Below are 26,427 nucleotides of genomic sequence, written 5' to 3'. Positions count from 1 at the left end.
ATCATTCTATCTCCTTTCCTTTTCTTATTACTTGGTTTCCTCTATGATGTGCACATATTATCATCAAACCAGATATCTTTGGTTTTACCTGCCAGGGGACAAAAGCCCCGCTTTGCTCTCCTGTTGTATCCCAGTAGGGCACATGCCAATCAGTACTCATCTCAGATTGTCAGGCAACTAGTGAATATACCCCAAGTGTTAGTTTTTGCTAGGTTGTGTTCATGAAATAAGTGCTTTGGTCCAGTCAGTGTCTACTATACTTGGTAAAACTGTACTCAAATGGATAAATACACACACACATCCAGATTTTTGAGAGTATTACCACAGGATTTTTGAATAAAATTTTCCATAGTTTATATTTATTTTTGAATAGGTCTCCAAGAGTTGTTACCTTGTGGAGATAAGACTTTTATTACATTATCTTTAGAATAAAGCCCAAATTTCCAAGGTGGCTTTCTGGCCTTTGAGTCTCTAGCTTCACCCCTATGTATTCCTGCCCCATTATTTTCCAGTGCCGTATTCCAGCACATGAACTTGTTTTGAGAGGTCATGCCCTCACCCCTCTGTAGCTTTGTACTCGTTTTTCCTTTATCATCTCTCCTCTCTAACACTCACACCCTCCACCACACACAGTCTAGCCAGTTTCTACCCTTTCTTCACGTTTCAGCTTAGATATCTGCCCCTGAATGCATACAGTAAAATTCAAATATATATTAAGTAGTAGGTTTATGGGAAAAGGTTGGGAGATGTTAACTGGCTATATATGTTCTGCAACAATTAAATTTTAAATGCACTCTAAAGAGGCATTCTTTGAAGCTCTGTATGTTTGACTTAGTAGACAGATATTTTATTTTTTAGAAAGCTTAGAGATTTAGAAGGGGGGAAAAAAGCATTTTACTTAGACCCAAAGAGCTAGCTGTTGAGAAAAAAATGGCATTTTTATCTTTCAAACACCCAAAAGAAAACCACAGCTTATAAAAAATAGTGAACTATTAGATTTAGAATACTTAAAATGAGAACATCAGAATCTATTATAGTCAATATGTAATTGCTTTGATGAATGACTGAACTATATACCTCAAGACTTTCTTACATTGTGTTTTTCTTTTGGTAGGATCTAACAAGTTGCCTTATGTTTATATGAATTTCCATATCAATTACTTGTGTAGAGTTTTGTCTTAGTACAACTCATGTTGTGACGTAAAGGATGAAAAATGAACATAGAATAATTTTCCACACTTATTAACTCATCATAGGGGTCTACTCCAAGATACATTTCTGCTTTTGAACAAGGTATACTCTGACAAAAAGCCACCATCATCATTCATTGGGACTATCTCCAGTATGAATCTTTTTGGGCAGATTAAGATAAGCTTCTTAGCTCAAGAACCTTTTGGGATCCTGAACTAGTTTATGGAACAAAGAGGCAGTTCTGGTGCACAGAGAATTAGGATACTTTATTGAGCTTTAAATGTTTAGGATAAATGATAGGCCTAGGGCTATGGATGTCTCTCCAGCCTAGATTCCAAAGAGTCCTTTAAAAAGTGCATATCCTAAAGAATACATATAGATTAAAAACAACACATCCACCTCCCATTGCAGTTGGTAATCCTTTCCCAATGGTAGTCCCCACTGAGCACCAGGACAGCCGAGGGTTTAATGGGGGTGGAGTAACTGGCTGTCACTGTGGTGTCTGCCATTAATTCAGAGAGTTTAGTCCTTAGAAATGTCTTCCTATATTCTTAGGAGCTCCTGGTTTCTTGTGACCTTATAAGAATTGCAAGTTTGAGTTTTATTAAACATCAACTTCAAGGGTATTGCCTGGCTTCTCCCTAATATGGACTTCCTCAATAGATCAGGTGAATAGGTCCTATTTGAGTTAGAGAAAGATGATGGTAATGAACATCAATAATGACAGACAAACACTTGTATGATGACATATTTAACCCCAAACTCTGTGGTTTCATCGGGAAGCCTGAGACTTCTATACAATTAGAGATTTCCCTCCAATATTAACTCCATCATTATCGATTCAATAATAATCTCTGACAGTTTCTTTTTCCATTTACTATTTTCATAGGATTCCTTCCAGCATAAATTCATGGATGTTGAATGAGTTCTGCACTCTGCCTGAAGGTAATACCACATTTATTCGTTATTGGACTTCTCTCGAGTATGACATTTTTGGTGTTTAATAAGGTTTGAGTGCCTGTTGAAGGTTTTCTCACATTTGTTACATTTAAATGGTCTGTCTCCTGTATGAATCATTTGGTGTCGAATAAGTGAGGAGCTCCTGCTGAAGGATTTTCCACAGTTAACACATTCATAGGCATTATCTCTAGGAAGACTTGGATTTTTATTACTGTTTTCACTCTTACTGAAGGCTGTTCCATGTTTATTTCCTTCGAAGGCCTTTACTACAGAATGAATTTTTTTATGCTTAATAAGGTTTGTTCGTCGATTGAAGAATCTCCCACATTCACTGCATTTATAGGGTTTCTCTCCTGTGTGAATGGTCTGATGTCGAATGAGGGATGAACTCCGGCTAAAGGCTCTCCCACACTGAAAACATTCATAGCAATTCATTGTGTTATGACTTTTTGGGTGTTGAATATCTATACTCAGGCTCAAGGCATTCCCACATTCATTATATTCTGAATGTTGCTTACCTACTAAGTCAAAATTAAATTTTAAGTTAGTTTTAAGCTTATTACACTTTGGGGACCCCTTCCTCATAGGAACTCCCTGTTGTGCATCAAAAACTGAGTTAACTGACTTAACATCAAAATTTTTCTTATTTTCACTACATTGAAAGTCTCCCTCCTCAGTATAGACTGTCTTAGGAATGAAAGCTTCTTGTGGCAAATTTATGTCCCAGTGCTTCCGGTTCCTACATAACCACTCATCACTTTTCCAGGCATCTAAAGAAGGAAGTCCACTTTGGGTCAGTCTTGTCTTCATCACTCCATGGGATGATTCTTCTCCAAAAGCTCTCTGCTTTGAAATCATCTGTCTGTCTAAGAAGAAATAAAAATTCCACCAACTAGAAGAAGGGAACTTGCTTAATTAGGAAAGGGAGGTTAGACCATATAAGGGGCTATGCATATTTTATTCATCTTAAATACAGAATAAAATGTGAGGTGAGGCTAAAAAAGGAGAATTACAGAAAAAATAAATGAGATAAAAATATTAAAAAGAAGGTTCGGAGATCAACAAGACAAAGAATGGGAGAAAGAGCATTTTGTTGAAATGGAATCCAAAAGATAACCAAGGGAGAGGATTTACATTAGAAAGGAAGAAACAGAGTAGTTTGCCTATCAAATTAATAAAGATTTCTGGTAAAAAAAATACCTAGTGTTTGCCAGGGTGATAAAACAAAACATAAACAGACTCATAGAGACAGGAAATAAACTGATGGTTGCCAGATGGGAGGGGTTGGGGGGCTGGGTGAAAAAGGTGAAGGGATTAAGTACAGTAAGTAGTCACAAAATAGTTACAAGGATATAAAGTACAGCATGGGGAATAGAGTCAATAATATTGTAATAATTATGTATGGTGCCAGGTGGGTACTAGACATATCATCGGGGTATCACTTCTTAAATTATATAAATGTCTAATCACTATGCTTGTACACCTGAAAATAATATAAAATAATATTGATGTCAAATGTAATTGGAAAAAAATTGTTAATAAAGTGCATCTTTGGACATCTCCCTAAAATATGCGCGTGCGCACACACACACACACCGCTTCTTTGATGCTGAAGTTCCTCTTCTAATAAGGTATCCTATGGAGTTTATCAGGTATGCCTGAAAAATTGGCAATAACCAAAATGTCCAATAGCTGTGATGGGAGGGAGGAATGGTTGAATATATTGATACATGTATGTGATGGAATGTTATATGTGAATTAGAAACAACATTTTCTTAGACTATTTAGTAAAATAGGCAATTGTGCATGATATATTAGGTGAGAAGAACAGAATATATATAATGGCATATTCCTGATAACCCCAATTTTGGAAAAAAAGAAATTGTCACAAGCCGCAGAAATACATCATCACAGACAAAGAAATGGCTTAAGGAAAAAAACCAAATGTTAATACTACATAGCTCTGGGCAGTGAGGTAATGAAGTGAGTTATATTCCTGTTCATACTTTTCTATACTTACTAAACTATATATTAAGCCACAGTAACTTATACTCTCTCACAAACAAAATGTTAATAATAAAGAGATTATGATAAGGGTAGGGATTTAAGGCACAAGTGAAAGAGTTATATAGTTAAAGAAGAAAGAAAATGGAAGAATAGTGAAGCTACTCTAGTATAAAGCCAAGTTTTCTGTTTTCTTTAAAAGAAAGAATACCATTTAATGCTATGTTGGCTAACATTCGTTTACAAAAAATTTACCAGGTGTCAGGCAACATACTGCTCTAAGTATGTTACACATTTAACCCTCCCAGTAAAGTGAAGGCAGATACTATTATTCACTCTCTCTTACATATCAGGAAACTGGCAGATAAGTGTCTGCTTTAAGTTAAGTGTCTGTGTTTTCAGCCCATAACACTATTTTGCTTGTCCACATAAGAAACAGAATCTGTGAACGAAAAGCAATGACGACTTTTTTCCTTCAAAGTTTAGGTGGTTTTTTCATCATCTCCCCAACTATCAACTCGAAGGCTGGGTTGTACAATGTACGTTTAACCAGCAGAAGCTTTTCACAAATGCTTCATATCTGCCTGCTTCTTACCAAACACAGCTGTTCTGGGGGTTTCTCGCTCCATTATCCATCCTTTTTTCTTACTCTCCAACTTGGGGACCTCAACTGGTTTGGAAAATAGCAGCTCTGTTCATGGGGAAAATGAAAACAACAATAAACAAACATACATGGCACTCCAGACAATTTTATAGGAAAAAGAATTCCATCCCAACACAGTCATCTCAGAGCTGTTGAAAGATGAGGCCAGAGTCACCATGCACCTGTGTATTTCTAACTCCGTGTTAGAGAGGACTTTTCAACCAGGTAGAGCAAGAAAATCTGCTGTTGTGCCCAAAGGATATTTGGAAACCTGAACCTAAACCCAAATGCCCTTAATCACTTCAGCAGTCCTACAGTTTTTAACAGCAGATGAAGAGATTCCTAATGAGCAGATAAGGTAAACACACAGAAGCCACCTTTACGCAGAGAGTGGAGGCTCCTATAGTTCTCCAGCATCACATCCCTGTACAGGTTCTTTACAGCAGGGTCCAATTGCCCCCACTCTTCCACGCTGAACTCCACAACCACGTCTTTGAATGTCACTGGTTCCTAAAACATTAAGTTCCTTTTTAATCAAGGGTCACTCCAAAAATATTACTAGAAATAAATTTGGAAATACAGTAGGAGGCCAGGATATACAAGAAATTGATAGGACAGTGTTTGGAGATCTAAACGATGAAAATCACGGTTTTCCTCTACCACCTGGGTCCTTTCGTTTCAGTATCCTCTGAGGTTTCTTCTCCTGTTGATTAGTGACATTGCTCAGGATTCTGTTCTTGGCTCCCTTCACTTGTAATTCTGAACATTCTCTGGATGGGCTCTACTTTCATACCTTCAATTATCATTTAAATCTTGAAGAAATAAATGCACAGAATATACAAAGATTATATTTTCCAAAAAGTGTATCACCAACTAAAATAGGTCCCATGTCCTGTGGGAGAACAAGTCTCATGTCCTTAGATAGAACTAAGGCAAAATTTCAAAGGTCAAGAAAGGAAAAGCAGCTCACTTCAGTTAAGAGCGGAACCCTGATTCACCTGGGATGTTCCTGTAAGTGAGTCAGCTTCCATGTTCTCCTTCACGATGCTCCCCTTCTGGAGGGCAGAATCCTTGCAGGGCACATCTGAAGAAGAGGAAGGAAGACATTAGGGGAACAAGCTCTGCCCTGGAGAAAAGTTTAATGATTATAGCAGTGATTTTAACATGCTATTCATAGGAATCAGCTTTAAAGAACTCTGGAAAATAATGACCCCAGGCTCTACCAACAATCAGAATCCAAAAGGGTGGGGCCTAAAGTTACCCCAAGGTTCATTGGTTACACCAATGATCCTCGAATGCCAGACTATAAACCAATAATGACCTGTGAGGAAATTTTCATTGATTCAGGGTGAAATAAGAAGAAATAGAAACAATGTAGGAAATATTTTATGAAATCCTTTTGTAAATAAAGGCAAAATTTGAAGAAAAAAAAATCTGAATTTCTCAGCAACATACTATTTGAATGCTGCCCAAAGATTACTCTTAACTTTATTCAGGCCTATAACACTGTGCAACCTCAATCAGCTCAGTTCCTTAATCCCTAGGACAGTCAATACAACATTGTTTATTTTTGTCATTCTTAGAAATATGCATATGGTATAAAGTCCTACTTCAATCTTTTGCCTGTGAATACCAAGTTGTTCCAGTACTATTTATTAAAGACTTTTATTTGATGGCTTTACTACCCTTGTTGAAAATCAATAGACAACTGAAGTATGACTTTATTTCTGAACTCTCAATTCTATTCCACTGGTCTTTGTCTATCCTATTCCAGTACCACATGGCCTTGATTATTTTAGCTTTATAGTAAGTTGTGAAATTAGGAAGTGTGTATTCTCAAACTTTGTTCTTTATCAAGGCTATTTTGGGTTTTTTGTAATTCCATATAAATTTTAGGATCAGCTTATCAATATCTGCAAAAAAGGTAGCTGGAATTTTGATAAAAATTGCATTTGAATCTGTAGATTGCTTTGGGGAATATTATCACTTTGACAATACTAATCCATAAACACAGGATCTCTCTCCATTTATTTAAGTCTTCTTTAATTCTTTCAAAAACGTTTTATAGTTTTCAGTGGACAAATCTTACATCTCCTTAATTAAATTGATAGTTAACTATTTTATTCTCTTTTATGCTTTTGTAAATAAATTGTTTTCTTAATTTCATTTTCATATTGATCATTGCTAGTGTACAGAAATACAATTGATTTTTGTATGTTAGTTTTGTATCTTGAAACTTTGATCAGGTAGTCAATAAATTCTTTAGGTTCAAACTCCTGTTTTTCCAAAGCTCCCTTCATTCTATAACACCAGACTTAGTCTTTTTTTTTTTTTTTTAATCCTCAGCAGAGGATATGCTTAGGAAGAGGAAGGGAGAGATGGAGAGACAGAGGCAGAGAAACATAGATGTGAGAGAGAAACGATTGGTTGCCTTCTGTACATGCCCCTACCAGGGATCGAATCCAAAACCAAGGAAAGTGCCCTGATCAGGAATTGAACCAGCAACTTTTCCGTGCACAGGACAACACTCAACCGAGCCACGCCAGCTGGATCTGATATAGTCTTTTAGCTGGTTTTCCTATTTTCAAAGCCCTCGGGTCTATCCTTTACACAAGAAGTTGAAAAAAACCTTTTTGCAAAGATCCAGATAAAAATATTTTAGGTTTGCTGGCAATACAGTCTCTGCTATAACTAATCAACTCTGGTCATAGCATGAAAGCAACTGCAGACAAAACATACCCACATAATATTTTTAAAACAAACACGAAATTGTTGTACTCCCTTACCCAACCTATGAGATCTCATTCTATTTCTATTGCCTACAGAATAATCCATGGTTCGTGATACAATATAGTTCTCCATGATCTTGCCCTTGACACCCTCTTGCTTAAAAAAAAGATAATTTCTCTTCCTATGGGAAGGGTCAACTATTTTTAAAGGTTTTTCTCTTTTTAATTGAGCCATCATTAACATATAACATTAGTTTCTGGTATACAACATAATGATTCAATATTTGTATATATTGTAAAATGATCACCACGATAAGGTTAGTTAACATCTATCATGATTCAGAGTTACTAAATTTTTTCCTTGTGATGAGAATTTTTAAGATCTACTCTCTTAGTAACTTTCAAATATACAATATGGAATTGTTAACTATGCCACCGGGCTGTACATTACATCCCCATGACTTCTTTTATAACGTATTTTTAAAAAATATATCTTTATTGATTTCAGAGAGAGGAAGGGAGAGGGAGAGAAAGAGAGAAACATCAATGATGAAAGAGGCATCATTGATTGGCTGCCTCCTGCACGCCAACTGGGGATAGAGCCTGCAACCTGGGCATGTGCCCCGACCAGGAATCGAACAGTGATCTCCCTGATTCTAGGTATGACTTCTTTATTTTATAACTGGAAGTTTGTACCTTTTAACCCCCTTCACCCATTTCACCCACTCCTTACTCCCTGCCGTTGGCAACCACCAATCTGTTCTCTTAATCTATGAGCTCAGTATTTTTGTTTTTGCCTTTGGATTCCACATAAGGGTCAACTATTCTACAACCAGTTTTCTATAGTCTCACCTCCTTGAAGCATGTCAATCACATCCTCTATGAGGGTCACCACTTCTTTGCTGTTCTTTGGATGTTGTAAATTCACCCAAGTCCTGACCTCTTCAGGGAGAATAGTCAGGAATTGTTCCAGCACCAACAGTTCTAGGATCTGCTTCTTTGTATGAACCTCTGGTCTCAGCCACTGAAGACAAAGCTCCCAGAGTTGGCTCAGGGCTTCATGAGGCCCAGACACTTCCAAGTACTGGAAATGTCTGAACTTTTGACGACAGGCCTCAGAGTCACAGGTCTCCCTGACTGGGGTGGTTTCCTGCTGCCAAGACACATCTGCTCTCCGGACTTCACTTTGTTCATGCAGAGTCAGATCTTGAGGTTTTGAGATAGCCATCAGCTTGTTCAGGAGCTGCATCTTCCTAGATGGAAGTCTCACTTTGTTCGAATTTATATTATCAAAGGAGTCTAGTAATTCTTAGGCTTGGCCTAAACACCTGTATACTATATATATGTGGTGTGATCTGAGCCAAGTTATATCTTAAAAGAAAATTTCCAGGAGTTCCAGGAGTTTCAGATACAAAGCCAACATCCGGGTACCTGAGAGACTGAAAAAAGACACAAATATGACCTATAGATAATGAACATGAATTAGCATAGTGTTAAAAGATAAAATAGTACAAATAATATTCTTAAAATTACTTTAGAAGAGCATATAATGTATTTTCCTTTCATTCTTGTTTTCCTTCTTTAGAACAGAAAAATATGCTGTCCCTTCCAACCACCCCAAAAAGACAGAGAAAGAAATATAAACATCATACAAAAAAGTGATAAATGAAATATTCCTTTGATTAAAACGAACTTCATAATTTAATGGCAGTTACCAGGTCACAACTCATTTTTGCTTTACAACTAAGCAAAACAAATCTTCAGGCAGGATATTCAGGTTTTATACTAGAGATGCCTAAGAAACTTCTTAGGTTCCCACTAAAATACCAATAAAGTTATAGAAAATGAGTATAATTGGCACTAGCACTAGAAATTAGGGTAAGAAGGTATTATTTAAAAAATAAAAGCATATTTATCCCTGAGATATTTCATTGTTGGGATTAAATAAAAAAATGCATTCCAAACTACAAAAATTTAATTTTTTCATTTGTTGGGACTCCCTAGGGGCCAGTGTGCAACGTCCCCCGGGGAGGTCTTAGGCTCAGCTCAACAGATCCGCGAGACAACTGTGGGTTGCATTTGGCAACAGCTTATTCGCAAGACTGTTCAGTGGAAACACAGTTTGTTAGCAGACTGAGTAACTGGCATCTTTCTTCAGTGGGAGTCCTCCCAGAGTACAGCCTAAGTCAAGAGGCTCACACAGGTTGTACAGAAAGCATCTGGATTGAAAAGCCTATCAACAGAAGCCAATATCTCTTCTAAAAACTCTTGAGTTCAGCACCCAGGGTTCCCCAAAGAGTTTGCCCAACTCTACTAGTCATTATGTCCAGGGAAATCCAGATACAGCTTTCTATCCAATTTACAATGCTCCTAGTCCGGATGCAATTTACCATTCAAAGGTCTTTTTTATTATGTGTCTCTAGGCCAGTGGTTTTCCGGGGTGATTTTGCCACCAGGGCAATGTCTGGAGACAGTTTGGTTGTCACAACTAGGGGTTATTTACTGGCACCTACTGGGAGGAGGCTAGAATGCTGCTAAACACCCCACAATAGACAGCCCTCTATAGCAAAAATTTATCCAGCTCCAAATATCAATAATTTCAAGATTAAAAAACCCTGATATAGGCAATATATAGTGACTAGGAGCACATACTTTGGAGTCATACCTGTGAAGTTAAATCCCAGCTGAAGTTGTTATATGTATGAAACTGAACAAATTATTTAACAAAAGCTGGAGTTTTCTCAATTGTAACATGGCCATAATGATACCTATCTGATTAAATTATAGTGATTACAAGAATACTCATGTCCCTTCTTGGTGGACAGTAAGCACTCAGTACCTGCTTTGTTGAGAGTGTTAATCACAAATGTATATTGAATTTTGTCAAGTGCTTTTTCTGCATCTATTGAGATGATCATATGATTTTTATTCTTCATTCACTGATTTGTGAATATATTTGTGAATCACACAGCTGATAGCAGGTTAATATCCAAAATATACAAGAACTATACAACTCAACAGCAAAAAACCCCAAACAATCTGATTTTTTAAATGAGCAGAAGATCTTAATAGCTATCTTTCCAAAGACATACAGATGGCCAACAGGTACATGAAAAGATGCTCAACATCAGTAATCATCATGGAAATGCAAATCTAAACCACCAAGAAATATGACCTCACACCTGTGAGAATAGCTATTATCAAAAAGAAAAGAGGAAACAAATGTTGGTAAGAATGTGAAGAAAAAAGAACCCCTGTGTACTGTTGGTGGGAATGTAAATTGGTGCAGCTACTATGGAAGAGTATGGAGGTTCCTCAAAAAATTAAAAATAGAACTACCATATGATTTAGCAACTCCACTTCTATTTATCTGAAGAAAATGAACACACTAACTCAAAAAGATATATGCATCCTTATGTTCACTGCAGCACTGTTTATACGAGCCAAGATATGGACACAACCTACGTGTCTATCAATAAGTAAATGGACGAAGAAAATGTGTATATACAAAATGGAGTATTAGCCATAAAAAAGAATGAAATCTTTCCATTTGTGACAACATGGATGGACCTCGAGGGCATTATGCTAAGTGAAATAAGTCAGGTAGAGACAGACAAATAGCATATGACTTCTCATATATGTGGGATCTAAAAACAAAAAACCAAACCAAACCAATAAAACCAAGCTCATACATTCAGAGAACAGACTGGTGTTTGCCCGAGGAAGTGGGAGGGACAATGGGAGAAATGAGTGAAGGGGTTCAAAAGGTTTTAAAAAAGAGCTAGAAGCAAATGAGCAGAATATAATTTCTCAATGTTTTCCATTGTATTGATGAAACCATATAATATCCATTTAAAAAGCACTCAAGAGATTATCATATAAACATGTTTATGTCTACTTACTAGTATACCTCACAGATTGTGAAAACTGCACAGAAGTTATTTCCTGACTCCTGAGATCCAACACAGACCTCCAAAGCTTAGGAAAGTCCAGGCACATTTAAAAAAATTAAAGAAAGATTCAAAGTGACCAAGAGGTATCACTGAGCCCCAGCAAAACAATGAACTATAGGCCCAGATACTTAGAGGAAACTTTACATGACTGAACATACAACTCACAATGAAGTATGACTTATTAAATGTCCGAAAAACATAACTGAAATATATTTATAGCAAAACCCTCTGTAAAGAGGTGAAATCAACAATGACGATCTGAAATGGGAGATGAAGGCAAATTCTCAGTCCTTAAAGAAAAAAACTAAAATTAATTACTAATGAAGTGCATATAAATAATATGCTTAGTCTGGTATTGAAACCAGATAGAATGTAGATTATATTCAAGCATTGACGGGAATGTTTACAAAAGCTGCTATTTATTACGCTAAAAAAACTCCTCAATAAGTAAAAAGAATATAGAGTGGTACTGACCACATTTATAATCAGATTAAAAACCAGAAAAAGACACTCTCAAATATTTTGAAATTTAAATGTCGCTTCTAAAAACCAACTCAAATTAAAAACATTGCACATCATTATCTACAGAACACAGCTCCACTGTGAGGCAATGTGTAAGCCTTACATATATAATTTAAAAAGGATGGGATGAATTAAACATGGAACTCAGTGGAAAAAAGCAACAAAATATACTAGGAATTTATAGATAAAAATATAGGTTAATAAACTACTCAGTATAAATAATGAGAGAGACAGGAGGAGAGGTGAAGATGTTCAGGATAGTATGCTTGCATTTAGGATACAGAACAGGTTAGGTGACCGAAGGGCCAAGGTATTGGCATGACTTAGGGAAGCTTAAGTGGTCTGTAAGTGACCAATGCTGAAATAAAGTCAATAAGTGTCCAAATTCAAACTGAATAGACGCCTTTGAGGATGATGGCGGGACTCAGGATGAAGAGTTAAGAGTGAGCCGGCATCACTGGGGAATGGCTCAGTAAGGCGCAGGTGACAGGAATCTGGAGAGTTCAATCAAATAACCAGGTGACCCAAGTTCAAAGACTTGACAGCTTCGGGGAATTAGAACAGGTGTGTATTATGGGGAAAAGGTAGTTATCTGTCTTGAAGAGGGTAGTTTTTAATCGGATTGGTCACAGGTGGGGCAGTAGTTTGTGACAGCAGATCCTTTCAGATTAGCTCAGGTAAAGAGGAGAGAAAACAGTTTGGAAATGAACGTCTGAAATAAGCACGATGCCCGGAGGTTTTACCGTTTTGGGGGAGCGGCTAGGAATGACTGGGAAAGCAAGGCAGGTCGGAATGAACGTCTCTCCATTTTCTCATCCACTCGCCTGATCCAGGCGCCCGTGGTGTTTCCACGGGGAATCAGTACCAGTCATTGGGAAACCAGCTGACCGAGACGCATTCCGCAGGCTGAGCCTCCGGAGCCCGCGCTCACATAACCGACGGAGGGGCGCGGCGAGCCCGAGGGCCCGGCTCAGCAGGGCGGGGTCTAGAACCAGCCGCCCGCCGCCCCCGCCCGCAGCCCCCGCCTCCAGCCCCCGCCTCCATCCCCCGCCTCGCGCCACCCTCCCGCTCCTCCCGCAGAGCCGGCGGAGCGCAGTGGAGACTCCCGGTACCTGCGAAGGAGCCGGGAAGTGCGCGTTCCGCGTCGACGCCCCCAATCCGGGCTCCCAATCCCAGGCGCCCGCGGCCTCACCGCCCGCTGACCCGGGAGATACCTGCGAGCAGGGCTCCCAGCCCGGACTCTGTTCAGTCACCCCCCGGGCATCAGTTCCCAGGAGAGCCGCGGACGTCGCTGTCCGGGCAGCGAAAGGACCCGGAGGTGGCGATCACACCACACTAGGAAGCCCCGGCCGTTCCCGGCCTTTAGCGCCACCGCAGGATCAGCCTCTTTGAAACGCCAGCGCACGCCCACCGCGCGCTCGAGCGCGCGCACAGGCGGCGGAAGGAGCGCCCAGAAGCCCCCGCGCCCAGGAGTCAGGGAAGCAGACCCCGCCCGGGAGGTAGGCGTGGAGCTTTCCCAGTCCCGCCCCTTTCCACAGGCTCCGCCCACTCCGTGGACTTGGTTCTATCCTTGGGCCATGAACTGGTGGTTGCAATCTTTGCTTAGGGTGGGCGGGAGAAGGGCATAGCAAATTTAAGTGCCTAACCCCATCCCAAACAGGAAAATTGACCCAAATCTTTCTTACCTTCTTCTAGCCTCCCCCCACCCTCCTAATTTGCTTTGAACCAAAAAACTGTGACATACATTTGGCATAATACTGTCTTCCAGGTAATGTGGTTTAACATGGTTTTCACTGATTTATTCACTGATTTATTGATTCAGTTTTGTATCAAGGTAAAAGATGTTGCAGATCATGGGTTCAGGTTTGGCTTATTGAGGATGACATACATTGTGATATCCAAGAAGTACTGTCAAATAGACAATTGGCACCTGGATCTTCAAGATGTCACTAGACGTGTAAAATTGGTGTCATTTCTGGATAGATGGTGATTGATGGCATGAATGGGGGTGAGATTACAGACAGACAGATAGAGAAAGACAGAGAAAATAGTAAAAGGACAGGGCGTCGAGCCTCACAAGGAGAACTCAAGCTCTGGTCAGTCAGGGACAGCCTTAGGGAGGGGGCTATAAATCTAGGCCATGAGTTGACCAAGGAAAAACAGGATGTGCAATTAGGATGTTTTGTTGCAGCTTCCTCTGTACTCATTACTACCATAAGTGAATTATAAGTGTCATCTCAATCATCACCACATTACTATAAAATAGAGGTTATCATCCCCCAATTTACTGAAACTAAAAGATGGCACAGCCAAGCTTCAAGCGCAGATCATTTCATAGTTGTCCCACAGTTACTCACTCGATTTAGAGGACCATTGGTAAGATATGGCAGAATGGTGGAATGATATTTTCTAAGACTGGGGGTATGACGTGTGCCATGAATTGTTTTTGATGGTATTGGCCTTTATAAAAGTCATATTTAACTAGCTAGGGAAACATAATTTTAACTTGGAAGTATTGCCAGTAAACATGCTCAAAAATGGTCTTCAGCCAATTAAGAGTACAGCGGAATGGAAAATGCACTAAGTAGGAGGGAGAATTACCAGCCTTCTGTTCATACCTCTCATAAATCTGAAGTTTCTGACCTATCTTCAAAGGTCCACTGAAACCCCAACACTGCTCTAATTGAGCAAGGTCATTTTCAGGTTGCAGTCACCTCACTGAAGATCCAACTATTTTTATGATACTTTATAAAGTTTCTCTCTCTCTCTCTCTCTCTCTCTCTCTCTCTCTCTCTCTCTCTCTCTCTCCCTCCCTCCCTCCCTCCCTCTCTCTCTCTCTCTCTCTCTCTCTTAGATAGGGTTTAATAAGATTTGAATGTCTATAGCTTTTCTCATCAGAAACCATGGAGGCCAGAAGACAGTGAAATATCATCCTTAACATGCTGAAGGAAGTAAACCCTTATCAACCCAGAATTGGTGTGACATTAACTCCAAGTAGGTTGAAAAGCTAAAGCTGTTTATTGTAATCTCTAAAGAACCACTAAAAAGGATATCACTTTCACTGTAAAGATAAAGGACTCCGAAGCCATCTGAAACCACATCCTTAAGATGCATGGAACTGTTTGTTACAAACTCCATTCCCTTCTATCACCATGAAATTCAGCTCCACTGATAGACTGATTCACTTATTATTAACTAACCTGTCTGTATTTTAAAAATAAAACTAAACAGAGAAACTTGACCTGACTTAAGTCAACACTTTTCCTAGACCAGTTCTATATTCATTCAGCAAATTTATACTGAGAATCTAATATGTGGCAGATACCATACTAGCAGTTGGGCATATATTAATAAACACAATCAGATGAGGACTGTCTTAATGCCCAACAGAAGATTCCCTATGCTAAGCTTTTGTTTCTCTTCACTTAATGCTTTTTGTTGTACACATCTGCAGAGTGTTGGTTTGTGTAGGTTGTGAATTGCACTGGACAGTCTGGAATTTTTAGGTAGTCAAGACATTAGTGGGGATGATTTGGTTTCATAGGCTATATGGAAGGGACATTGTCAATTTTTGGCTTCTGGTCATGGCATACCCTTTCTGTGTTTTTAGTTTTCTGTGAGTTGTGGAGGATTTAGAACCTGCATCCCTCCATAGAACTTGAATATTGCCTGAATTCACTTTGTCTTCATTGCAGCTAGGGCATAGCGTGTAACTTGGACTCCATAGATGCACTGTCTAGTCTTTGAATTAAGAGGTTGTGATATGAAAAAGCAAGAACAGCAAAAAGTCTCTTGTCTTTTAAAAAAATACACTTTATTTTTAAAGCAGTTTTAGATTTACAGAAAAATTAAGATATAGTGCAGCAAGCTCTCATATACACCCTCACATTTCCCTATTACTTTTTTAACTTTTTAAACTTTTTGACAGTATTATAGATGACCACATTTCCCCCCCTTTTGCCCACCTTCACCCAGCCCTCGCCCCCTTCCCTCTGGCCATCACCACAATGTTGTCTGTGTCTATGGATTATGCATATATGTTCTTTGGCTAACCCCTTCACCTTCTTTTATCCAGCCCCCCACGCACTCCTCCCCCGGACAGCTGTCAGTCTGTTTCATGCATCCATATCTCTGTCTCTACTTTGTTTGTCAGTTTATCTTAGATTATTATGGTACTTTTGTTACAATTAAGAAAATAACATTGATACCTTATTGACTAAAGTCCATACTTCATTAAGATTTATTTTTTTGTATCATTGTTATTATTACTACTGATCCTTTCTCTGATCCATCCAGGGCACCATGTTACATTCAGTTGTAATGTCTCATTAGGTTCCTCTTGGCTGTGACAATTTCTCAGACTTGTTTATGATGACCTTTAGTTTTAAGGGGTACTAGTCATATATTTTATAGGAAGCCCATCTATTAGAATTTTCCTGATGTTTCTCTCATGATTAGGTTGAGGTTATGAGTTTGGGGGAGGCAGATCACAGAGAAAGGACTATTTCCATCCTCTCAGCTCAAGGATACATACTATCAACATGACTTATCACTGGTGATGTTAACCTTCATCATCTGAGGTAGTGTTTGTCATCAGGCAATCTCTCCCCTTCCTTCCCCTCTTCTTTTCTTCCAGACATTTTGATTGTTTTAATAAGAGCCTGTTCCTAGGTTTGCATGACTGTCACCTCCAAATTTGATATTAGAATATTCTTTGATATTAGAATCATGCATGCAATTCATATTAAAGATTATTTCTAGATAATCCACTTTAAACCTCCTAGATTTAATTGTGATCATGCTCAAAACACGTCCACGTTAGATGAATTAACCACAAACTCCTCTGAAATAACACGACGTGTCTCATATACAGAATATAACCTAACTTTTCATCCTTTTATTTCTTCCCTGTGTTCTACCTTCAAGCGTAGTATTCAGTGTTTAGAACATGTCCTTCATTTTCATGCTTCCTGAAATGACCTAAATCATAGCTGCCTATTGAAGTCCTGCTCCTTTTTTAAGGATCTTACCAAAGTTCTAAAAGTCACAGCCAGAGGTCACTGCCTCTGAGAAAGAGGCTTTCTTCCCGTTAGTTTCCTGAGGGCCCCCTTGACATCCTTGTTTCTCAGGCTATAAATGATGGGGTTCAACATTGGCGTCACTACTGTATAGAACACAGATATCACCTTATCCCGCTCTTTAGTGGCCTTGGAGTTTGGCCGCATGTAGGTGAATATTCCCGAGCCATAGAAGAGGACAACGACAATGAGATGGGAGCCGCAGGTGGAGAAAGCCCTGTGCCTCCCCTCCCCGGACTGCATCTGGATCACCGTGGACACAATGCGCCAGTAGGACACCAGGATCAGGGAGACGGGTGCCAGGAGGATGACCACACCCATTGCGAAGATGGCCATTTCTGTGCCGTAGGTGTCTGCCGAAGCCAGCTTCAGGAGTGCAGGAGGCTCACAAAAGTAGTGATTGATCATGTTCTGTCCTCGATAGGGAAGTTGGAAGGTAAAGGTGGTGTCCACCAGAGACACAAATGCGCCACTGGCCCAGGATGCTATGGCCAGCTGGAGGCACGCCTGTTGTGTCATGATGGCGGAGTAGTGCAGGGGCTTGCAGACAGCCACATAGCGGTCATAGGACATCACCGCCAGCAGAGCGCACTCTGTGCAGCCAACCAGAAGGAAGACAATGATCTGGGTCATACACCCCAAAAAAGAAATCGTTTTCGTATTTACCAGGAAGTGGATCAACACTTGAGGGACGATGCTAGTAGAAAAACAGAGATCTGCGAAGGAGAGGTTTCTAAGAAAAAAGTACATGGGTGTGTGGAGTCGAGAATCTACAGAGATGAGAATGATGATCAGCAGGTTTCCAAGCACAGTCAACAGATAAATGATGAGAAAAAGAATAAACAGCAGGATCTGGGTCTGCAAGTCCTGTGAGAGGCCCAGCAAGATGAACTCAGTCACAAAGGTCTGGTTTCCTTCTCCCATGGAGAGTTATGCCTGTCAACCTGTTTGACATCAACAAAAAGGAAGATTTGGGGTTTGTGATATCAAGTCCTGTAGAAGAGGCTCATTTGAAACTGCCACTTAGGCCTTGCCGGTGTTGCTCAATGGTTCAGCATTGACCCAGGGACCCAGAGAACACGGTTTGATTCCACATCAGGGCACCTGCCCAGGTTTGGGGCTCGATCCCCCAGTAGAGGGCGTGCAGGAGGCAGCTGAGAGGTTTCTCTCTCAGAGATGTTTCTTTCTCTCTATCTCCCACGCTCTGTAAAAATTAACAAAAAATATTTTTTTAAAAACAAAAACCCCAGACACCTAATTGGATATTGTTAGCTCTTTTGATATCTAACTTGTTCTAATTAACAGTAAATATATTTTTATTCTTATTAGTTGGTTGTAATTTAAGTCCAATTTCCCCCCAAATCCTTTCCCAAGTGCCAGTTTGAAAAAAATAGACAGAAACTTTATTAAAGCCTTCTTGACTAGTTCTGATATGAGGATATTACTAAATGTGGATTTTACTAAGTGGTTATACACGTATTGCTAGGAAATGACTATGTATACTCTTAGGACTATTGCCATGCATAAAACTACATAATAACTGTTCAAAAATAGTATATATTTAATTCTAACATGTCCTCAAAAAACATTACTTTTCAGGCATCAAATTTAATTCAACCCCTTAAAAAAGAGCAAACTTCATTTGGATTTAAAAACAAAACCTTAGCATATCATACACTAAAAATCATTATATTTAAATTAAAGTGTAAAATGTTAAAACTAGAACAATAAAAAAAGAAAAAATAAGTGGAAGTTGTGCTATCTGGACAGGACGAGACTGAAAACACAAAAGCCTTCTAAGAAAACATGTATAGTTTACAACATAAATGGAAGGACCTCAGTGAGATAATATCAAAAACAAAATTAAAAGATAACTATAAGCTGTGGAAAATATTCAAGGGAGATGCCAGACAAAAGCTAAAATACTTCATTATATTAAGATTCCATATTTTTAAAACACTATGAAAATTGTTGAGTCCAAGGACATAAACAGACTGTTTTAAAAGAAGTGCAGTATCTACTAATAAGTAAAATACTCCATATTATTATAACTCATTAAGTGCAATAACAATAATGAGAGATACATTTTTTCACTTGGGCAATTAGCTAAGATTCTAATAGCAATGACCACAACAAAAATTAATAACTAGTATTTTATTAAGCATTTAACCCATGACAAACATTAATTTAAGGACCTCAACTTTCCTTACTGCTTAAATTCATATTATATCAGCATATTGCCTTCTGGCTGGCAATATGAACAATATAATTATATTGTCCCAATAACATTATGAGGTAGATACTATTATCTTATTTTGCAGATAAGGAAACTGAGGCATAGAGAGGTTAAGCTACTTTCCCCAAATCACATAATTCATATGTGATTTGAATTACATATGAATTCATTAACTGTATAATGAAGGTTTAGAGAAAATGACATTTTTGTACAATGCAAGTGGGTAAAAAATTAATACTATCTCTCTGGAAAATAATTTTGTCAAATACATTAATAACTTAAACATTCACATGCTTTGACCCAGTTCTCAATTGTGTCAGGGAGGGAAAAATAACCTTTTTACTCGTCCTTGCTTCCCCCATGAGAGGTGAAAATCTAATTTGTAAATTCTAGGATATTGGTTGTCCCATGTTTACTACTGGGTTAGGTTACTATGCCTATTTCTATTTCCTTTCTTTTTCCTGGGACTAGAATAAGTTGAACAAAGTCCCCCTTAAGAACTTTACTTACTATTTCTTGTTTCTTTTCTAGAACTCTATGGGGAGAAATGACCAGGACTAAAGTAGTATTAGGAGTTCTTTAGTCCCCTAGGCTGAATATTATCTAATACTCCCAAACATTATCCCAATTTCTAAATCCAATTCTAAGAGTCCGTTCTAAATAAACAATATAAGTTGCAGAAAATATTCATGAAGAAATATGTTTGTCACATCATATAATAAAATAATGGGTTAAAACAAACATATAGACCAATGAAACATAATAAAGAGCCCCAAAATAATCCACACATATGTGGTCAGCTGATCTTTGACAAGTATGTCAACAATACACCATAGGGAAACAATAGTCTCTTCAATAAATAGTGTTGGGAAAACTGGATATCCACATGCAAAAGAATGAAATTAAACTCTTATCTCACACTGTATACAAAGATGAACTCAAAATAGATTAGACTCCAACATAAAACCTGAAGCTGTAAGACTCCTAGAGGAAAGCACAGGGGAAAGGCTTCTGGGCATTAGTCTTGGCAATGGTTCCCTGGCTATAACACCAAAAGCCCAAGCAACTACAACAACAACAAATAGGCAAGTGAGACTACATCAAACTAAAGAGCCGCATGGCAAAGGAAATAATGAAATGAGAAAGCAACCTATGGAATGGGGAAAATATTTGCAAACCACATATCTGATAAAGGGTTAATATCTGAAATATATAAGGAACTCATACAACTCAATGGCAAAGAATCCAATTTTAAAATGAACAAAGGAACTAATTAGAAATTTTTTCAGAGAAGATTATACAAATGGCCAATAGGTACATAGAAGGGGGCTCAACAGCACCAATCATCATGGAAATGTAAATCAAAACCACAATGAGATACCCCTCACCCCTGGTAGGATGGCTATTACCGAACAAACAGACAGCCTAGAAGATAACAAGAGTTGACAAGAATGTGGGGAAAAGGAAACACTCATACACTGTTCACAGAAATGTAAATTGTTGCAGCCACTATGGAAAATAGTATGGCTGTTCCTCGAAACAGTATAAATAGAACAACCATGTGATCCAACAACCCCACTTCTGGGCATGTATCCAAGGGAATCAGGACCAAGATCTGGAGATGTCTCTGCTCTCACGTGTCTCGCAGCATTGCCCTCAATACCCAGGACTGGTGATGAATAGATAAGGAATATGCTGAGCATTCACCACAATAGAATATTATTCACCTGTCAAAACGAAGGAAGTCCTGCTGTCTGTGAGAAGATGTATGATGCTGGAGGACGTTATGCTAAATGAAATAAGCCAGATACAGAAGGCCTACATGATATCACTTATATGAGGAATCCAAAATGGTCAAACTCATAGACGCAGAGGGATATGTTGGTTTCCAGGATCTGGGGGGAGGATGAAATAGGGAGTCACCAGCCAAAGGGTACCAAGTTTGAGTTCCACAAAGTGAATAAATCCTAGAGAGGTACTGAACAGCGTGGTGCCTGCAGCTATTCAAAGGGTCACTTTCTCTCCCACTATTATTTCTGAAATGCCACAGGGAACAACTTACCTGTTCTCAGCAGTGGCAGCCCCAAGGTAATGTCTGTCATTTTCTTTCCCACCATTTCTTGTTGTCTAGGTGTTATCTGAGCACGGCCATTTCCTCTGTACCCTGTAGGTAATAATTACTAATATAATAAATAATAATAATGACAATTATCTTCCAGTTATGTTTACCAAAAATATTTTTTGCTAATGCCTTAGGAACCAAAGCTAATATGTTATTTCAAAATGCACAGAAAAGACTGGAAAACAATTCTTAAAATGTGGAGAGTGGTTGACTCTGGATACTGAATTTATGGGTGAGTTATTTTTCTTCTTTCCTAACGTTTCGGTACTTTAAAGTTGTTCTTTCAAAGGCCATATGTTGTTAATATAGAAAAAAAAGAAATAGGAAAATCTCAACAGTACTTAATTGAGGATGCCCTAAACTAAAATTGCTTTATTGCTTTGACGTTCAGCCTTGATAAAGTAACTGGTATAGGACTAGCCCTCTTGCTAGAAGCAAATATAAAACAAAATCTGGAACAATCACTTTCAAACACTGAACAATAGCCAGCTCAGAAAACAATAACTCAATGGAATAAAACAGAGAATTTAGAATCAAACTCTAGTATATAAGGGAATAAATGATAAAGATGTCATCTCATTCAATAGGGGAAAGGTGTATTATTTTTAAATGGCGTTAGGTATCTGGCTGTCTGTCTGGAAACAAAGCAATCTCATTTTCTTCGCAAATCCAGATGGATTAAATATCTCAATGTAAAACAAAACCAAATGAAAAACATCATAATATTATTAGGAGAAAATGTAGGTGAATATTTTCTGCAGTCTTTGCATGGGGAATGACCTTAAGGACACCATAAAAACCACAACCATTAATTTAAGTTTGGTTTATTTTATTATAAATCATTTAAATGAACTGGTTAAATAAAGGACACATGCATTTAAAATATAAGCAACAAATAGGAAAACTATTTACTACACCAAGGAGCTTTTAAAATAAAATAAAAAAGGAAATGCTGGAAATAATATGTTAAACATACAATTCACAGGAGAGACAGGAGGTTAAACAGGCGATTTACAAAGGAAATACAAAGGCCTAAAAACCGCCCATGTAAAGAATGTTCATCCCCAGTTGGAATCAAAGAAATGTAAAATAAAATAACATTATTATTTTTCTCACATTAGATTAGCAAAGATTGAAATCACTTACTGTATTTTTGAGAGTGGAGAAAACAGATATGAAAATGTAGCACATACGTATATTTATAAAATCTCTCTGGAAGGCAATCTGAAAGTATTTTTAAATTACAAATTGAACTAAGTTTTTTTCCTGAACAATGCTCTTTTTAGGATGTTATGTTTTGGAAGTAATTATAGGTTTGCAGAAAGGTTTGTTTTAAAGGATATTTACATACAGAATTATTTCCAGGAAAAGAAATCTACAGTCTAACAGGTGATATGTTAAATAAATTGTCATTTTCCTATGTAATCTAATCATACAGTAGAGAGAAATGAGTAAACGTGAAGAGGTCTGAGTCACATGAACACGGGTTAGATCCTTGTTCCCCCATTTCTTAGCTCTGTGATCCTAGAGAATTTATTTAGCTCCTATATGACTCAATTTCCTGACATAAAATGGATAGAACATCATGACTTCAAAAGACAGATGTAAAGATTAAATTAAGAACTTCATGAAAAATAGTTTGGACAATGTTCTGGCAAATACATCAAAGAAATGGCAGCTTGGGGTGGTGAACACACAATACAATATACAGATGATGTATTATAAAATTGTACACCTGAAACCTATATAATTTTATTAACCATTTTTACCCCAATAATTTTTTTTAAATGACTGCTATGATGATACAATAGTCGTAAATCATTAAAAGGTAAGTAGGTCTATATTTTCCATAGAAAATACCATCATTACACAAAGGGGTTGTGAGATAACATGTATGGTATGATTCATATAAATGGTGTGTGTCTGTGTGTGTGTGTGCGTGCCCGCTCACACAGGCATCTTTTTCTTTCTTTCTTTTTTTTTTAAAAAAAATATATCTCTATTGATTTCAGGGAGAGGAAAGGAGAGGGAGAGAGAGAGAGAGAGAGAAACATCAATGATGAGAGAGTCATTGATCTCTACAACCGGGCATGTGCCCTGACTGGGAATCGAACCCTGATGGCCTGGATCCTAGGTCGACGCTCAACTGCTGAGCCACGCCCGGCCGGGCTCTTTTTCTTTCTCTCTCCATGATTCCATTAGATAATACCATTATCATGGTGCTAAATTCTTAACACACAACACAACTCAGAATGCAGGTGAGGCTGCACAGTACATATATATAAAGAACAGTTGTTTATCTCTCAAAGATAGGAGTTGTGTGTTTATGTACACATGAGTGTATATGTGGAATCGGGAAGAATACGGTTGAATCTCCAAAGAGGAAATGAGATAATAAATGAGTGAAAAAGGAGGTAAAAGGATAAACTGTTGTATCATTTATATTGTGAGGAAGGCCAGGAATAATTATCCTTTCACACTCTAAAAATTTCATGTAACTATCAACTTTACTAATTAATTCAACAATGATGTCTCTTTATCCACTTCATGGACAGAAAATGAGGAAGAAAAAAATTGAGAGGGGTTAAAGTAGAATAAAGGGAATAGAAGTTAGAAGAAAGCGGGGAGGGAAAGCTGAGCATAGCGAACAAACAGATCCAGAGGTGCGGACAAAAGCAGAAGGAGGGGGATACAGGAGGAGACCCGTCGGCCTGGCTCTTCCCCGAACCTGACAGGATGGCTAGTGAATCTTCTATCCCCCGAGGCCCGAACAACATCGCGACTAATACGGCCTTTCCAGAAATCTCCGAATGCCTCCGATGCGCGAAGCTGCATACGTGTGGATTATCACACACGCGCCGCGTGCTTCCTACTATTCAGTCCGCTTCACAAACAACATCTCACACGAACACGCACACACCCGCATGTCACGGATATACTCACATGTCACATCCTTGCATTTGAACCCTCCTGGTGACCAGATCTTTCACCATAACAAAGGGAGTTGGAGCAGGGAGCTGGACACTGAGCGGGCGGGTGGCGGCCAAGGCTGGGCCGAGGGCAGCGCCCCGCCTGGCTCGTGCGGCTGAGGTTAGAGGATGGGGGCAGCTGTGTGGCACCAGCGGTGGCACTCAGGACCCTCCTCTGCACCAGATGGGCAGCACGGATTGTGACTGGACCCTGTCTCCCCGGCGGGTCTTACCAAGGGGATTAGAAGTGGCAGTGCCAGCATTGCTAGAACAGCGTCCCATGAAGTCCCTGTTCCTTCACGTCTCCTAGACTCAGAGTGCTCAAGATCAAGAGGCTCCTGATGGGGTTTTCAAAGCAAGATTCCTTGTTTCCTTCAGGTTTTCTGCCTGTTCAGTAGGAGGTGGTGGAACAAATGCGGGCTGAGGGAAACAATGAAAGCTGAAGGGCTGACGTCAGAGGGCAGGGGAGGGAGAATCAGGCAGAGTGGCTTTTCAACAGCAAGAGGAAAGTACAGGGGGAGGGCCCAGCCTGTGACCTCTCTGGAAGCAGCCCCCTCCCTGAAGATGAAAGTCTGGAAGAGTATTCTGGGGTTGAGTTTCTAAAGAAGTAGAGTGGGAATGGAGCTGTGGTCTCTGGGAGTCTAGCGAGGAAAAGGTTGGTGTGTAAGAGGATAAACGATGAAGTTCACCTTTCCCAACGCCATGCCCGTCTCCCCACCCCCCAACCAGTACTGCAGAGCCCCACAGACTGGGGCTCAGCAGCAGCTTTCCCACTCTCACCTGAGGGCAGAGGCCAGGCACACAGGGCTGAGGAGTCAGTGGTTTAGGGATCCAGGGTCAAGTGTGGGAGGGAGGATTTCTGCAGCCTGCAGATCCACTCTGGAAGGACAGCACCGACTGTGGGAGCAATGCCTCCCAATCCTGCACTAGAGTCATCCTACCAGTGTGACTTCATGCCAAGCCTTTCCGACTTATTTGACTCAAGGTACAAACTCCAATTCTCCTAGGTCCCAGTCTCTACAGAGAATTTTTCTTCATGGAAATATTTAAAGGTGTGGTCTTGAGACTGATACTAACAAGGCATTCCCTGGAGTTTTAAGAGCCCTCAACTTTATTATCTTTCCATCCTCTGAGACACCCTAGGGCACATAGTGTCACATGTGCAATCACAGACTAAAGCCTCCAAATCATTCTCAACCCTCTTTCAAATCTCACACCAACATCATTCAAATGGCGTCTGCAGATCTGTTCTCAGAGGTTTACAAGTTACCAAACTTGTGTTTTCATTTATATGGTGATTAAATAGGAAGGACAATAAACAGATATTGGGTTATCTGGATGCCGACTTTCTCTCTGAGCGATGCAACTTGATTGAAGGGCTGCACTTCCCTTTCTGTTTATGGTTGTTTTGGTGCCATGTGATCACCTTCAGTGCTGGCGTTTAATTTGGTCAGTACTGTCCTAATATCAACATGACAACAGGAGTTTGAGGGTGTTGTTATATTAAAGTTGTACACCTCTACTGGACATAAAGTCAAATCTTTTCTTTTGTGGGAATAATTCAATCAAAAGACCATTTTGTGTACAGTTGTTTCTTAAACTGTTTGTTCTTTAAACTATTTAATTGAGACCTTGATTTGGCCACATGAAAATCAACCTCCTACAATTCTTTTAAGATAATGAAAAAAAATTTAAAGGAGAGTTTTATATCTAAATGATGCATCCATATCACCTGAAGGGTAAATGGCATAAGAGAAAATGGTGGAAGGATCGAGTTATCAGATGGCAATACAGGTTTGTAGGACTCAAGGAAATGCCCTGAAGCTTAGTCCCTCAGTCATATTTCTGGTGGCAATTTACTTTCAGCAAAACATCCATCTATCACATCGAGGAAACACGATTCACTTGAATTCTTTTGTTTGACTGGTTTTGTGTTTTGACTGACACATTATTTGTAGCTTAGTTTTGTTTTCACAGCACATATAAATCTAACTCATTAAAATAAATGGATTATGTTTTG

At 39.0% G+C, this 26,427-nt stretch overlaps 2 protein-coding genes across 7 annotated transcripts; both read right to left on the bottom strand.

Moving 5' to 3' along the window:
- Positions 1 to 911: 911 nt before the first annotated feature.
- On the bottom strand, positions 912 to 13,425 carry ZNF215 (zinc finger protein 215). 6 transcript variants are annotated; one of them, XM_081152947.1, is made up of 6 exons: positions 13,115 to 13,425; positions 8,380 to 8,966; positions 5,797 to 5,882; positions 5,176 to 5,308; positions 4,751 to 4,846; positions 912 to 3,017 (listed from the first exon to the last, which is right to left on the bottom strand). In XM_081152947.1, the coding sequence occupies exons 2-6, from the start codon at positions 8,774 to 8,776 to the stop codon at positions 2,149 to 2,151; spliced, it is 1,581 nt and encodes a 526-aa protein (XP_081009073.1). In that variant the 5' UTR covers positions 8,777 to 8,966; positions 13,115 to 13,425; the 3' UTR covers positions 912 to 2,148. The 6 variants fall into 6 exon arrangements, with proteins under 6 accessions (XP_081009073.1, XP_081009072.1, XP_081009074.1 ...); XM_081152946.1 differs by having other exon boundaries at positions 13,217 to 13,425; XM_081152948.1 differs by lacking the exon at positions 13,115 to 13,425 and adding an exon at positions 12,746 to 12,836.
- A 3,634-nt stretch (positions 13,426 to 17,059) lies between these two features.
- OR2D3 (olfactory receptor family 2 subfamily D member 3) lies at positions 17,060 to 18,004 on the bottom strand (the record flags this gene model as incomplete). The annotated part of the gene is made up of 1 exon (XM_081152959.1): positions 17,060 to 18,004. One exon carries the CDS (start codon positions 18,002 to 18,004, stop codon positions 17,060 to 17,062), a length of 945 nt encoding a protein of 314 aa, XP_081009085.1.
- Positions 18,005 to 26,427: the final 8,423 nt, after the last annotated feature.

Source organism: Miniopterus schreibersii, assembly GCF_964146895.1.
Source record: "Miniopterus schreibersii genome assembly, chromosome: 12".
In the NCBI taxonomy this organism is placed as follows: Eukaryota; Metazoa; Chordata; class Mammalia; order Chiroptera; family Miniopteridae; genus Miniopterus; species Miniopterus schreibersii.
The sequence above is the reverse complement of the archived record's forward strand: the minus strand, read 5'-3'. Positions and strand labels throughout refer to the sequence as shown.